The sequence below is a fragment of the Propithecus coquereli genome, unplaced genomic scaffold, assembly GCF_000956105.1.
Source record: "Propithecus coquereli isolate 6110/MARCELLA unplaced genomic scaffold, Pcoq_1.0 Scaffold416, whole genome shotgun sequence".
Taxonomy (NCBI): domain Eukaryota; kingdom Metazoa; phylum Chordata; class Mammalia; order Primates; family Indriidae; genus Propithecus; species Propithecus coquereli.
The window spans coordinates 937,423-951,767 of record NW_012149908.1 but is presented as its reverse complement, the minus strand read 5'-3'; the positions used below and the strand labels follow the sequence as shown (position 1 = coordinate 951,767).

Below are 14,345 nucleotides of genomic sequence, written 5' to 3'. Positions count from 1 at the left end.
AAAAACCAATAGGGAGATTGGACACTGTATCTTTGAAAAAATAAATCATTAAAATTCAACCTAAAAAAATAAAACAAAGTACAAATTTTATACTCAACCAATAAAAAATTTTATGCACATGTAACAGAATATTCCAGCTTTTTTACATCAATACTTAATATTCTAATAGCTAATTCTAATTGAACAAATTTATTCAATATTATGTTTAATTTAAAAACATTTCCCTGTTTCTAAGTGATTGGTTAAAAAGTTTTCTTCCTTGCTAAATTCAATCACAAGTGTTAAGTACTGAAATATTTCTAAGCTTCACCATAACTAAAAAATTCGCTTTTACAATGTTTTCTAACATAATACACAAAGATATCAAATAGGTAATGAATTAATCTCTCCGAGAGCAAATCTTCCAAGTTATTCCTCGTTATAAATCAACGTGAAACCCAGGGATCACTCTGAAAATTTAGTTCTTAGCTGCCTTTTGGGCCCTAGAATGTTTCCTCAATAGTCATCATTTTCTCCATCAAAATGGAATTATTTAACATAATACTAACATACATTTTGCCATGAAGATTCTGTTAATAGTGGAGAAACCTTGCAACATTTATATAAAGTTGGCACTAAATCTTCATTCCCATGAAAGCAAATGTACATTTAAAAAGTAAGTTTAAATGTACATTTAAGAAGTAAAATTTGTACTTGCCCTCCATCAAATATTTTAATTCTTCTTGGTTCACTTTTGATTAAGGAATTTTCTTTATCTTGCTCACTGTTAATTTCAGAGGCATCTTTATTGCTGAATTCAACTACTGTGGACTTTTGATTACCTAATGCTCTCTGAAAGGAAAAAAAAAAAAGAGAAACTAATTTAATAAGACTGAAAACACAAACATGCTAATGTTTCACTGGAAATTAAAACATGGCAGAGTATAGAGCATATCGTCAACTTAATGAAATACATTTCAAAGCACTCACAGGTTCGAAGGGCATTTGCTTTATCTCCTTCCTTATCATTATTCTGTCTAAACTATAGCAAACTGATTAACCTTATGCTACTTTAAAATCCTACCACAGTCTCCTGACACCCCCAAATAAAGGCTTTACAACTTCCCACTGGTACTTCATGAGTTTAACAGAAAAGCTTTTTAATAGATTAAATATTCTTTCTTATATTTAACTAACCATTCATACTATAGCTTAAATATATTTCTTAAAGAGTTTATTCTTTGTAGATGGAAAAGAACTATTTGTAAAATAATGTCTCATGCCCCTGAGAAACATCACTAAATCTCCTTCACCGTAAGTACACTATAAAGGTAATGGAGAAGCATCATTTCTCAATATTTTACTTTCCCTTCCCCCAATTATTTTAAACCATAATTCTTTGTATCTTCTCAAAAGTTCCCTGAATAGTGATAACTGTGAGATCCAGGTCAGGTCAAAAGTCCAGTTTGGGCTGGATAATTAAATCTCTGGGAAAGGTAATGGACATCCAAATGATAAACAATGCGTGGTTCTCCTATAGAAACAATAACACCACTTTATGACTTTATACGAAATTTTGTACAACTGCACTGTTAATAGTACGTTTGCTCACTCATCAGGTCATCCTATTCTCACATGTTTTTTTGGAGCAGCAGCTCAGGTGAACTATGTACCTTCTCACTATATAGCGAGAAAGGATACACTCAGGTTTAAGTTACTTGTCCAAGGTCAAGTGTTAGCAGCAAAGGCCCAAACTCTAGTCCACTGGTGGAATTCAACACTAGGTACAACTTTTCTGATCAAGGACTTCTTTTATACAAACCTCCTCTAAACAATTAAATCGCCAAGTAGAGAGCGATCATACTGAGATGACTGAACCGCACATGATCCAAGTGTGTGCATCACGGAAGGAGGATCTGCACGGCCTCGGAAAAGTACTTCGGGCAGCTCTTGTCCTTGTGAAAGACAGGAGTAAAGAAAAGCTGCAGCCCACGTTCCTCAAAAAGGTCGTGAGAAGAGGTACTGAGGCTGACTACTACAGAGGTAAAAACACAACCGTCACCTTCTCTTTTCCTGGCAAACAGATCAGGCTTCCTCACGATCTGTAATATATGCACATACCCTTCCTTGACTTTATCTTTTTAACGCTAATCCTCTTTCTTACTTTCTTTTCAACATCACATTCCCCTTATGGTTTGCTCACTTTCTTACTCTCACATCTGATTTCTGTTCGCCAAAGCTATCAATGAGCTGCATGCCCAAATCTTAGCCTTTATATGCTCGCTCTATGGTATTATATGCTGCTAATGCCTCATTTTTCTTAGAAATTCTTTTACTTTACAGCATCTATCTGTTCCTTTCCATTTTGAATCATAAACGCATTCACATTTGGGTTGGGACTGACAGTCCACCCAGCACCCTACCCTCCAAGGCCACCTGCTCACAGATGCCAGTCTCCAGTGAGATCAGAGCAGCTCAGTCCAGACACCCTGTTTGCCCTCCTCTTTCTTTAACCTCTCTACTTGAACGTATCTCCTTGAAGTATCTTCTTCCACGTTCTGTGTGATACCACTTTCTCTTGGTTTTCCTCCTCCTTTTATTAAAAATCTCTTTCAGTTTCCTGTGCGGGCTTCCTCTGTTCATTCAATCCTTTAAAGAATAGTGATCTCTGAGATCAATTCTAGGCCCTCTCCTCTTGTTTATACTCTCCCTGAGCGATCTCATGAATTATACCTATGTACTGAACAATGTCTACATCTTTCACCTGGAGCTCTCTCCTAAGATCCAAGTCTAGATATGCATTTCCAGACACTTCCTCCAAGGTACCTGGTAGCTTGGAGAGCCACTTTCCATAGGTACTTCAGGAATAAACACGAAGCTCTGTTTAAATTCTAATGCTTAGGTCTCATCTTCCAAGATTCTAATTTAGTAGATTTAGAGTCTGAACATTTAAAAAAATATATTCCACAACTAGTTTGGATACACCCTCCTTTGCTGAGAAAGTATCAATGGTTCACCACTATCATGCATATGTTTTGGGTTTTATACCCACATTTCCAACTCCAAAGTATGTTAGTGTTTCAAACTTATAAAACTTTCTAACCATGCCAGGCTCCTTAGAGTTCTTTAAATGTCCAAGTTTGCTATCACTTACATGTTATTTAATGAATTCTTAAGATTTTTTATTCTTGTTTGCCTGAAAAATCCTTACTTTTTTTTGAAGACTCAGCTAAAGTCTCACCACTTTCGGAGTAAAATCCTTGTATCCATGCCTCCACCTATTGGCAACGTTAGAAACTTCCTTCTTTTAGAATTCTTCATACTTCTACTATGGTAGAAGTATGTATTCTGGGATATTTTCTTACTGATAGGTATGTCAATGCTTATGAACCTGTATATATGCTTGTAAACCTGCAGAGGCCAGAGACTTAATCTATAATTCTCAGTGCCCACCATCCAATGTGATACCCCCTTATCTATTTATTAACCACTGAAATGATTTTGCCCATTTTATAAAGCCGACAATCCTAATAAGACTGATTCCACAAATTATCCAAAATTATAGTTTAATGACCTTACATGACTCTATAAATCCTAACCAAATCGACTTCTCAAGTGTACGAGTTAATTATTTTGTGAATCTCCTTGCTAATACTAACGATTCTCAGAGCTTCACTAGAAAAGTGTTGGGATGGGCCTGGTGAGGGGAAGGGTAGTTAGTGTGCACAAGACAGTGTGGATGGCTCTTTGCTTATATTCCAGAGTGAAATATAACTGCCTTGGATTATCCATACCTCTGTTTCCCTGCATTAGCAGGGACAAAGCATATGTCTCCTCTCACTTAACAAGAAGAACAAAATCTTAATGCAAGAGAAAGATCAAAGTAAAACCATGATTATCTGCACCATTAAGTAAAGACTTCATATAGTCGGCCAAGGAAAAAAATAAGCGCTCAGGGCAAGTTATCATTTCCAAAATGTTTCCAGATAGAATCACTGAAAGGACTCCAGGTAACCCTGACCCGGGTTAACTCCTAGGGTAAACAGACCAACCTTTCTTTCAAATATCCACATACACAAAGGGCAATTTGTCATTCAAAATTCAATTAACATGTTTAAAAATATTGACACATGCTAAAACTAATTCGCACACATCATATTTGAAGATAAAATATATTTCAAGTACCTTGCTTAAGTTGCTTTTCCATTTGCTTGAGTAGACCAATAAATCTGATTTGGAATGGGTAGTTATTGCTTGACAGTATAGTGATTTTCTAGTATTCTGCTTTGAATTCAGGAGAGAAAGAGCAACTTTTGTGGGCAAACCAAGGGGATTTGGATTACTGGAGCTTACTGTCCAATCAGTATAGGCCGAAGTTTTCTGGTCCTTCTGAGGCAAATGCAATGACTTCTGTCTTAAGAGATAACACCACGTAAAGCTGGTCGCAGTCTTCAGGCTGGGGAAAGCCACCTGCTGTGTGTCCCTGACACTGAACAATGAAACGGTAGTGGTTGGTGGCTGACTTTGTTCTTGGATGTTCACTTTGTCACCCTGATTCTTAACTCCTGGAGACTTACCCCCTTCTTGGTTATTGTCTATACATTTCAGAGGAGAAATGTGAGTATTTTCTGAAGGGGCAGGTGAATTTCGAACTGTAAGAGTTAATGAGGTGGACGACTCGATGTTTTCAAATTCTTGCAATTCATTTATAGGTTCCACCATTACAAACTTGGAGTGTCCTGATGATGAATTATCTGCTGGTAAAACATCTGTCAGATTAACAGACTCACTACTAATTTCAGGTTGAGAAAAAATATCCTGTTCCAATACCACACCTTCCAGGGGCTCTGTAGTACAAACCTGCCTCACTAAAACAGGTTTCTTCTGCTTATTAGCTTCATTAGCTCTTGAACTCAATGGCTCCACTGGTCTACTATCTGTTGCACAAACAGCTCCATTTTCATCTTTGGCCCGCTTTTGGTGCTTTTCCATGGCAATGTCTAAGCTATTTGCTGGAGAAAGCATCCTTTTACTCGAAGCTGAAGATTCTTGTTGGGGGGAAAGTCTACCAATAGACACTTTCTGAGTTACGGGCAAGGATTCTGACAGAGAATTTTGGCCCATCTCTGAAAGGACATTTTCACAAACAGGTTCTTTCTCTAGGTTTGGCAAAGCATTTTGGTGATCTTTTTGTGATTCTGGCACAGGATTTTGTTCTTCACTGATTGGCACTATACTACGATTAGCCTGGCAAATCGGCTGATTGGATAGATCCTGGGTCACGAGGATTTGTGGCAGGGATGTACATGAGGTGAAACAGTAAGCAGGCACATTCCTCTGCAGGCACACGGGCAGCATAAATGATGACGGCACTTTGTGCGCCGGAACACCAAGGGACCCGAGCTCCAGCGGGGGCAGAGGACGTGAAGCAGACATGGTATCTATTAGCTTGGTTGGTAATGCTGCTGATGTCGTGCAACGATCTGCTGCAACTGGATCTGAAGGAACTTGATTTGGCAAAGAATGTACAGGTTTAGGAGAGCAAGACTGGCTTGAGGTGAAAACCTGACACTGCAGTTGATACTTGGGAGCAAAGCAATCCTCACTTTTCGAAGACACACATAAAGCAGAACTTGTACCTGATTTGTCACCCTGTGTAGACACTTGCAGAGACAGCTGCGTGTTCTGGTGGCTAAGGGGTACATGGATGTGATTTAACAAATTGATACCACAAAGCTGCTTAACAGGAAAGAGGTTAGTGGAGCTGGAGTTTGACGTTTCTGCCCGTAGATCCTTAACTTGAGTCTGGGAGTGCAAAGTATTTGCAGGAAACTCAGCTAAACATGTATTAGTGAGCCGGGGCCCCTGAAACGGCACTGCACTCACACTGGGAAGAGCAATATTTTGGAAAGATGCTGGGTTTACAGGAGACAGATGACTGTCTGCAGCTATGTTTAAAGATATCTGCCGTATCAGGGGGCCTCTCCTTCTTTCTAAGAGAGGCACGTGCCCAGCGACTCCCATGCCAGAGGGGGAAGTCGGAGGCTGCAATTCAAGAAGTGCTGTCGTCTGGGGTGGGGTTATGCTTCCACAGTCGAATGATTTACTCCTGAGATCAGACACCTCCATTGAGGTTTGTGTGCAATTAATCTGTTCTGATGCAGCACGCCTCATTTCCCGGTGACTTCCAGGAACATTCAGTGTATTTGAGCCAGCTGGAATCACAAGGAACTCAGCTTTATTTAGAAAATCAATTTTGAGGGAAGCCTCAGTTTTAGAACTGTCCTCTACGTCTAGCGAGGCTGAGAAACTTGAAGTGTGTGATAAGCTGCTATCCCTGCTGAGACTCCTGGACAGAGTGGAATCAAAGCTGGATTCGGTGGAGGAATGCTCTATCTCGGCCAGACGGAGTCTCTTCTTTTTGGGAGGGAGTTTCTCCGTTGGCAATTTTGACAAGGTTTCACTACGCTGAGGCCAACTGAACTTCTCTGATCTTTCCTGATCATGGCCCTGGCCTTCCAGGTCCCGATCTGGTTCTTCTGTGACCAAAATCTCAGGGACTTGGATGTTGTGCTGCCGGACAAGCCTTGAGGGCTGTCCTAACACATGCCTGTCACTTGAAATCTTTCTTGCGCTTTCCTGAAGTTCTCCTCTGAGGGCGTCTGACGGTGCCTGCTGGTGAGGATGAGATGCGTTGCGAGAAGGGTGACTTTCTTCTTGGGACATTCCTATTACTTTCAGCGACTCGGGCTTGCCTGTTCTACTCAGCTCCTGGAAAGAAATGGGAGAGCCTCTTTCAAAAGGCTCGAGCTTGTCGAATGAATTGGGTCTGCTCAGGGAGTTTGTGTGCTGGATGACCGAGATCCCAGTCCCGTGTCTCTTTAGCTCTGCTTTGTCCAGGGCAGCTGAACTTATCTGCTGCTCTGTGCCGGTAGACACCTTTGGATCCACGGTCTGGTTGGGGCCCCTGGCAACAAGCTGTATCTGGGAGGTTTGCAGCTGCAGATTTCTATGCTGGTGGTCACTTGCTATGGCAACATTATGTTTAGACAAACCGGGAGTAGAGCCCAGGGCAGTGTGAAACTGAAGACCTTCAGAGCTTTTGGGAGATGTTCCGCTGTCATTCTGCTGAAGTTCATCATCATCTCCAACGCTTTTCATTTTCCTCCTCTTTCTTATCTGGGGCGTCTGTTCCCACACACCTGTGGAACCAGCGACTCTGTAGTGCAGAATCTGAGGCTGGGCACCGCTAGGCGTGGGGCTGTGTTCAGGTTCTCTCATGGCTACCTTTGTCTTTGGTCCGTGTAACTCTGAGCAGTAAAATTTCTTATGGTTTTCGAAATTTTCCAGTTTCCTGTACCTGTTTCTACAAGTTTCACACTCAAACATTGTCCCTCGCCCTTGATGAGACTTCTTTTTTTCTAAATGTGAGCCCTGTGCCAATGCCTTGCTCCTGGCTGATGCGCTCTCGCCAGCGGCATGGCATCCTTGGTAGCCTTCGTCCAAGGACTGCCCGGTCCCGAGAACGTGATTCTCATTTGTTGAAGAGTCTTCTATTGCTGCTTGTCTGACAAGCGTACGGGGATGCCCACTTTGGGGCACAGGAGTGTTAGGTCCTGATACAAAGACATCATCATATAAAGCTCCAATTTTGTCATCAAACGACTGGCTTCCTCTCAGTGGATGAGGGGGAGGTATTATATTTGTAGGAATTGCTGAATAACCTGTGGTAGGCATGGAATTACTTCTTGTAATAGGTAAACAGTCAAGGGAAGGTACGGACAGAAGAAACACTTGTTTTGATTTCTCAGTAGGGGTGAAGGGGGACTTTGGTATATCAGAGCTTGAACTTGTTCTCCGTCCCACTGGTTTTAAATCAAACTGGAAAGAATCTTTAAATATGTATGACTTGGGGGAATCGATACTTCCGCGTCTTGAGAGAGAGGTTCTCCGTGGCTTTACACTGTCCAATTGCTTGTCATCTACCAAGGCTTCGTTGTCTGAGATGAGCTTCGATATCCGTTCCTCAAGTGTTTTCGTGGCCAAGGGTGGGCGCATCTGACCTGGTAAGAGCAATGCCTTTTCCCCTGTCGGAGAAGCAGACGGTGCTGCCGTGTTGCTACGCGGCGCAGAGGGCCCATTATTCTTTATGGAGTCTTGCTCCGTGGAGGGTAATGTTCTGGCAAAGGGAGTTGGTGGACTCACTGTTTGATCGGCACTTTCAGAACGTGAAAAGTAACCAGAATCTGTACTTCCTAAGCTTCGAGGACTCAGGAGGAGTTTTCCTTGCTGTTCTTGGGAGTAATCGGTAGCCTGCTGTCTTTGCAGTTGGGCGTGCGCTGTTCCCATGTGAGACTCTTGCTTTCCGTCCAGCTGGCTTGTGTCCGCCTTCTGATGAGACTTCTCTTCAGTCTCCAGCGGGGACACACTGGCTGAAAGTGACAGTACATTTGTTACCTGAAGGTCTTTCTGTTTTTGTGCACTCGGAAGTTCAGGCTTGGAATCTACAACCTTTGGACTGTTAGTTCTTAACGGAGACAGGGTGACAGGATGGACCACCACTTTAGGTAACTCTGTCACAGCCTGGGATTCTGAAGATTTGTCCTGTAGCGAAAAGTCACCTACTACATGATCTGGATTGCTTGGAATGGGACTAGATTTTGGTAAAGTTTCAGCACTTGACATCCCCTTCATTATGTGCACGGGCTGCAGCTCCATGGCACCCGGGTCGTTCTGTCTCTCATCAGTGGCACCCTCCTCCTCGCTCTCCCCACTGTCTTCTGCATCTGAGTGGATGCTAAGTGCTTTGGGGGACTCATGGGACAAGAACAAGCCACCAGCATCTGGCTGCAAGACGAGACCCAGTTTGATAGTATGTGCGTGGGATTTTTTGTGCTTATAAAGATTACTTTTAGTCTTGAATGAAAATCCGCAAGTCACACAGGGGTAGGGTCGCTCTCCAGTGTGGGAACGGATATGCTTTAAAAGCACGCTGGGCTTTGCACACGCTCTATTGCAATACTCACAAATATATTTTCCTTGTTTTTTTGGCTTCTGATCTTTCAGAAGAAGATTGCACATTTGTTCCATGCTTTGATTAACAACAGAGGCAACATGAGTTGAGTTATAAATTGGCGTGGGGGGCGACTGTGTAGAATTGGCTGGACTTACTGACAAAGATGAAGCAGAATCCATTTGCTGGTTTTGAGGAGTAACCTGAGTTCTATTGGAAGGTGAAATCAGACCTAGGGATGACGTCACCGCTATATTATAGACTTGTTCAAGTTTGGCGCTCTCTTGATTTTGCAGATTCGTCAGTGATCCTGTGAAACCTGAACCCCCTGGAAGCTGCTGATTATGTTGGTTGGGTGTGGAAACAAAGTGTTCGTGTTGATTATACGAATGAGAAACTGACTGCGCTGCCCCGTGCTCATTCCTCTGAGTAGCGGACACATGCACTGTGTAGGAGGTGCAAGGAGAAGACTGCGATTCAGCAACAAATTCCTGCGAAATCTGATTCGGGGCATCCGCTGAACTGTTTTTTAATTTTGAAGGGGATCGTACAGTTCTATTTGGTCTCGGTTTTTCTACCTTAATTGCACAAGATGAGCCCTTTTGTGACAAGGTACTCAGTTCTGGCTCCATTGCTTTCAGTAAGACATCAAATGCGGTATTTGTATAGGAGGGGGATGTAGTACTACAATGAGGAGAGATACATTCACTATTGTCAGTCCTGGTTTTACTTGACAAAGAACTCGAGTCACATTTTCCATCGAGGACGCTGATTTTGGCGGGGTCAGCGCCTTCTGATCTCCACCTGCGCAGGTCAGATGGGTGCTGCAGAAATGAGGGCTTCTTTGGAGAAACAGAGTCTTCGGATTTTGAGGCTTCAGCAATTATCCCAGGTGCTTCTCCATTTTGTTTGGTAAACTGCTTCCCATTTTTTATGGGAATATAATTCTGTTTCCTGTGAGATTCTGATGCACTCTGAAGAACAGCAAAAGATGATTCTTCTGGATTTTGTTTATGTTTTGCCTGAAGAGGATTTCTCAGTGGGGATTTTGGTATTTTTTTTAGGTGATTCTCAGCTACAATCTTTTTTCGTTTCACACCTTTAAGGGATTCTGAAGTTCCTTTAACACCAGCCTCTAAGATTTCTGTTAAAAAAAAAAAAAGGAAACCATTTGGTAAAACTATACATATACCAACCATAATTTTTAAAAAATGAAGATCACAGTACTAAGGATGTTATGACAATTGAAGAAGGTAGTTTAAGGAAAGCCTATTTTTAATAAAACTATATTCTAACATTCTGGCAATTTGAAAAATGTTACCAATCAGAATCTGTTGAAACACGCAAGACCTTACTGTGCATTTCTAGAATGCTATGGTCCTTTCTTCAGGAACTGAGGTCCTGGAATTAGATCTTCCCAAACTGAATTATCCTCTCCCTTTTACTCTCATACTCAAGGACTCTGTCTACACAGTCTGAGAAGGCTGGCCAAGAAAGAAGCAAATTCAACCCCTTCATGCTGAGTATTTGACTATCTTGGTACATTAAGGATCTTTTAAAGCAAACTTTTCAGCAAGTTTCTAAATAAACAAAACTGATATTCTCATGAGAAAAAGAGCTGCTAATAATAAGTTTTAGAGCAGACATACCTCAGACATTCATGAAATATTAGTTGGTAGAGCCATGGAGTATTATTAATACAGCAATTATATCAATGAACAGAAAATTAAGAAAGTAAAATAATCTACTTATTTGTGGTTTCTCACCAATAAAATTAAAAAGTCATGTTTTAATGGCCCCTGGTTTAGGAAAAAAATCACCATTTTAACTGAAAAAATATTCAATGACTATGTTTCTTTGTCATTAATGATAGGTAGGCTAGGTAGGTAGGCAGGCAGATAGAGAGAAAGGTAAAATTTACTACGGGAGAGAAGAAATCGCCTTCATTTCTAGCTATGTTGGAAATAAATCAGTATTTAAGTGGCATCAACCATCCACAATCTCTGTCAACTATTACATTTTTGAGCAATAATTACTTGCCATAATTTAGTTTTGTTTTCATTTGTTGGATCCTTGGGCATATAAACAAAAATTATTCAACTTTGTATTACTTTATTTGTAGAAAAGCCAAATACTTTAATTCCTCATTATTTTCAAATAGCTGTTGCAATGTATCTATTTGAAATTCACATTAGACCAAAAGGTCTACACTGTGATAATGTCTTATTGAGAACAAAAATTTACATAAAATAAAAAATATTCTAGGTCCTCCTGTGACATCAGCTTATGTGCTCTTACGTAATAGTGTAGTGAAAAAGATACATTACTATTCCACTAAAGATACATTTATCCTCCATAATCAGAAAAACAAAGAGGGAGGTCTCCTAACTAAAATACAGACCTAAAGTATAATAGAAAAAAGTTTCGATATTATTAACTTTTATGAAATGATGTTGAGCAAGTCTTTTTTATTCTTCAATCTACTCACTTAAAAAATGATATTTTCCCTCCTCAAGATGAATGTAATAAAGTCAATAATATACTTTTTGCCTCTCATTAACTCTACCAGGCAAGTGTGAAAAATGACTGTTATCTGGGATGAGTATTTCCCCACACACTTCCAAAAGCTGGGCGGTGGCGGTCATAAAAATGAAAGCCACTGGGTTATTAAAATGAATATAAAAACAGAGATGAAAAACCACCTGGAGGAGAAGCTGGCAGAGCTGAAACATCAGAGACTAAAAAAAGTCTGCCTCTTCCAGGTTCCACCTAGTACCTATTCAGCCAGAGTCCTGGCTGAGGTTTTGTTCTGTTTTATACATGGTTTAGAATAAACTTTTATTTTTAGATAAAGTTATCTCTTTTTTAAAGTTAAACAATGTACTCCAATGGAAAATGCAAAAATTCAACCCACAGGAAGAACATCCAGAAATATTATACATGTTTTAAACAAAAAGAATAAAATTTAACTTTGTACTTTAAAAAGAAGCTGAGATGAAGATAAAGGAATTGCTAAACTTAAGATCCGTATTTCTTCATAAGAGAAACTATTTCCTAAAAAATCCACTGGGAGTCAAGAACTGGAAAAACAGACATTTTAAACAGATTTCTTGAAGTACATGTTTCAATTTTAGATACAGACAGATTCGTCTCGTTTGTCAGAGTTTATAATATTTACCTTCTAGCTACATTATTGTTAACTCTTAGTTCTCTATTTGAATCTTAACACTTGACTAGTGCTAGTACCCCAATTTTTCCCTTCAAAACTTTGCATATTCCTTCACTTTCTGGCAAAGTGGTTTATTTCAGAACACTTTTCTTCTATGGTATCTTCAAATACATTTTCTGGTTATTTTTTTTCTTTGGGATAAGGTTCTTTTCTTTAGGGACATCAATTATATTTTTCCTGCATTACCCTTATGATTTGAATTGCTTTCATCTCTTTGGGTTTTTACCTTTTGTTTTCTCTAAAATTATTTAAAGCTTTTCCCCTTATGTCAATAATTCAATTTTCAAGCCATTACATTCCTTACTGTTTCAAGTTTACTGGTTTTAGACTGATGTTGCTTTGCTCTGATTTTATTCCCTCAGTTCCATATTTCTCATTTCATCTCATTTTGTTGTCTCATATTAAGTTTGAGCTCTTGCTTCAATAAATACATGATCTTATTAGGTTTTGCACTTAAAAATACTTCTGTTTCTGAGGCAGTATTTCCTTCAATGCTTAGTGTTCAGTCGTTCATGTTCTCAAGGCTCTTCTATCATCTGAGACCACAGGCAGTGGCGAGGGGTGGCATGGCGCTCCAGTGAGACATGCTCCTCGCGGTCTTTGTCTGAGCTGTGTTCACTCTTCCAGGTTTTGTTGGATCTCCTTTCTTTAACAGGGTTCATTCTCCTGTTCAAAGCATAAAGCCCACGCCATTATGGGTGCCTGGGAGGAGAGGAGGTAGTGGGATGACCCTGCATTTTGGAACAGTCTCTAACCTCAAGGACTTTTTTTGTGGTTTTTAGGAGGAGAGAGGTTGGTGGAGGGGATGAGAGGAGTAGAGGGAGGGTCCCAGGCATATGTGAAATAAATACTGCGCTATCATTGTAGAGACGGAAGTGAAGCAAGCTTCACACCTCCCTACAGATTTTCACTGTCCTTGATTCTCAAGATGTGGGGCTGAAATGCTCAGAGTGTCTGGCTAAGCAGCGTGGCTGGGAATTATAGAGAGACACCTTCTCCTGGGAACCAGTGCCCTAGAGCAGAAGGTGGCAGACCACTGAGCTTTCAGAGAATGATATACCCGGGGGTAGTTTTTTAAACTTACCTTAATCTTGATTCATTTCAAATCTATCTATTAGAGAGTGACTGGAGTTATTTCTCTTGCCTTCTTATCTACAGAAAAGAGTGCACTCATCAAATTGTGGTTATAGCTATAATATCTGGCATGTGTAACAGTTACCACAGCCACAGAGTTAAGAGGATGTATAGACCACAATGCCTCAAAGCAGAAATACAACTGGCATGAAGGGAGGGAGGGGAACAGCTGTTTACCATCAGCACCTGTGCTTTTCCATAATTTTAAAGGCAATTTGTTGTTATGGTGGACTACAATAAAAATACATTAGAGAAAGACACATAGTAGAAGACAGTCCAAGGACAGTGTGATTTAACATGCTCACTCCCCGACCAAACAGGGCACAGGCCTACCCTCTGCCTCAGAGTAAAGACGCTGCTTAATATTTACCACCCTACAACTCAGAAGTGCTGGGTTTTTACTACTACTAAGGCTGGACATGCTCGGTGCGTACCAGGGTTGAAACATAACCCTCTCTCCTGACACGGAGAACATATAGTCAGACTGGGAAAAGAGAAAAAAGATTCAAAAACGGAGTCGGCCAACTGCTGAAAATTATATTCCCCAACTCATCAGTGTGCTACTGGTTAACGGCTGAAAATCAGGCAGAAACTGAAACAACGACAAATCAAAAATCCAAATATGAGCTCATTTAACAGATACAAATGACAATTAAGAAAGGGACCGAAAATGGCAGTGTTGCCACTGTCAGAATCATCGACTTGTTGGGCTTCATAAAAACAGCCAGAGTGGTCCAGTTCTCCATCAGTTAGGCAGTCAAGAATAGCTCAGAAAGAGCACAAAGGCCACTTAATGGGAAAAAGTTGAGTGGCTAGAGAAGTATGAGCTAAGGTTCCTAGGTTCTATGTGCAAAAGGCACTGGTATTTTATTTTCCAAGGAATAAACCTAATCATTGGGCTCCTATGTTTCTTTAGAGAAGAGCACCAAAGAGTTTAAACTAACACTATTAGCTGGTTTTCAGGATTACTTCCGGAGAATAACAGATTAA

General features: G+C 40.5%; 1 protein-coding gene across 1 annotated transcript in view; it reads right to left on the bottom strand.

Moving 5' to 3' along the window:
- The window catches only part of HIVEP1 (human immunodeficiency virus type I enhancer binding protein 1), a 48,512-nt gene extending 34,736 nt beyond the window's left edge, over nt 1-13,776 (bottom strand). Inside the window, exons 1-3 of the mRNA XM_012653156.1 lie at nt 13,689-13,776; nt 4,165-10,136; nt 698-831 (exon numbers count right to left, since the gene is read on the bottom strand). Coding sequence (XP_012508610.1) covers nt 698-831; nt 4,165-10,136; nt 13,689-13,776 — 6,194 coding nt within the window. The remainder of the gene's footprint in view (nt 1-697; nt 832-4,164; nt 10,137-13,688) is intronic.
- Nucleotides 13,777-14,345: the final 569 nt, after the last annotated feature.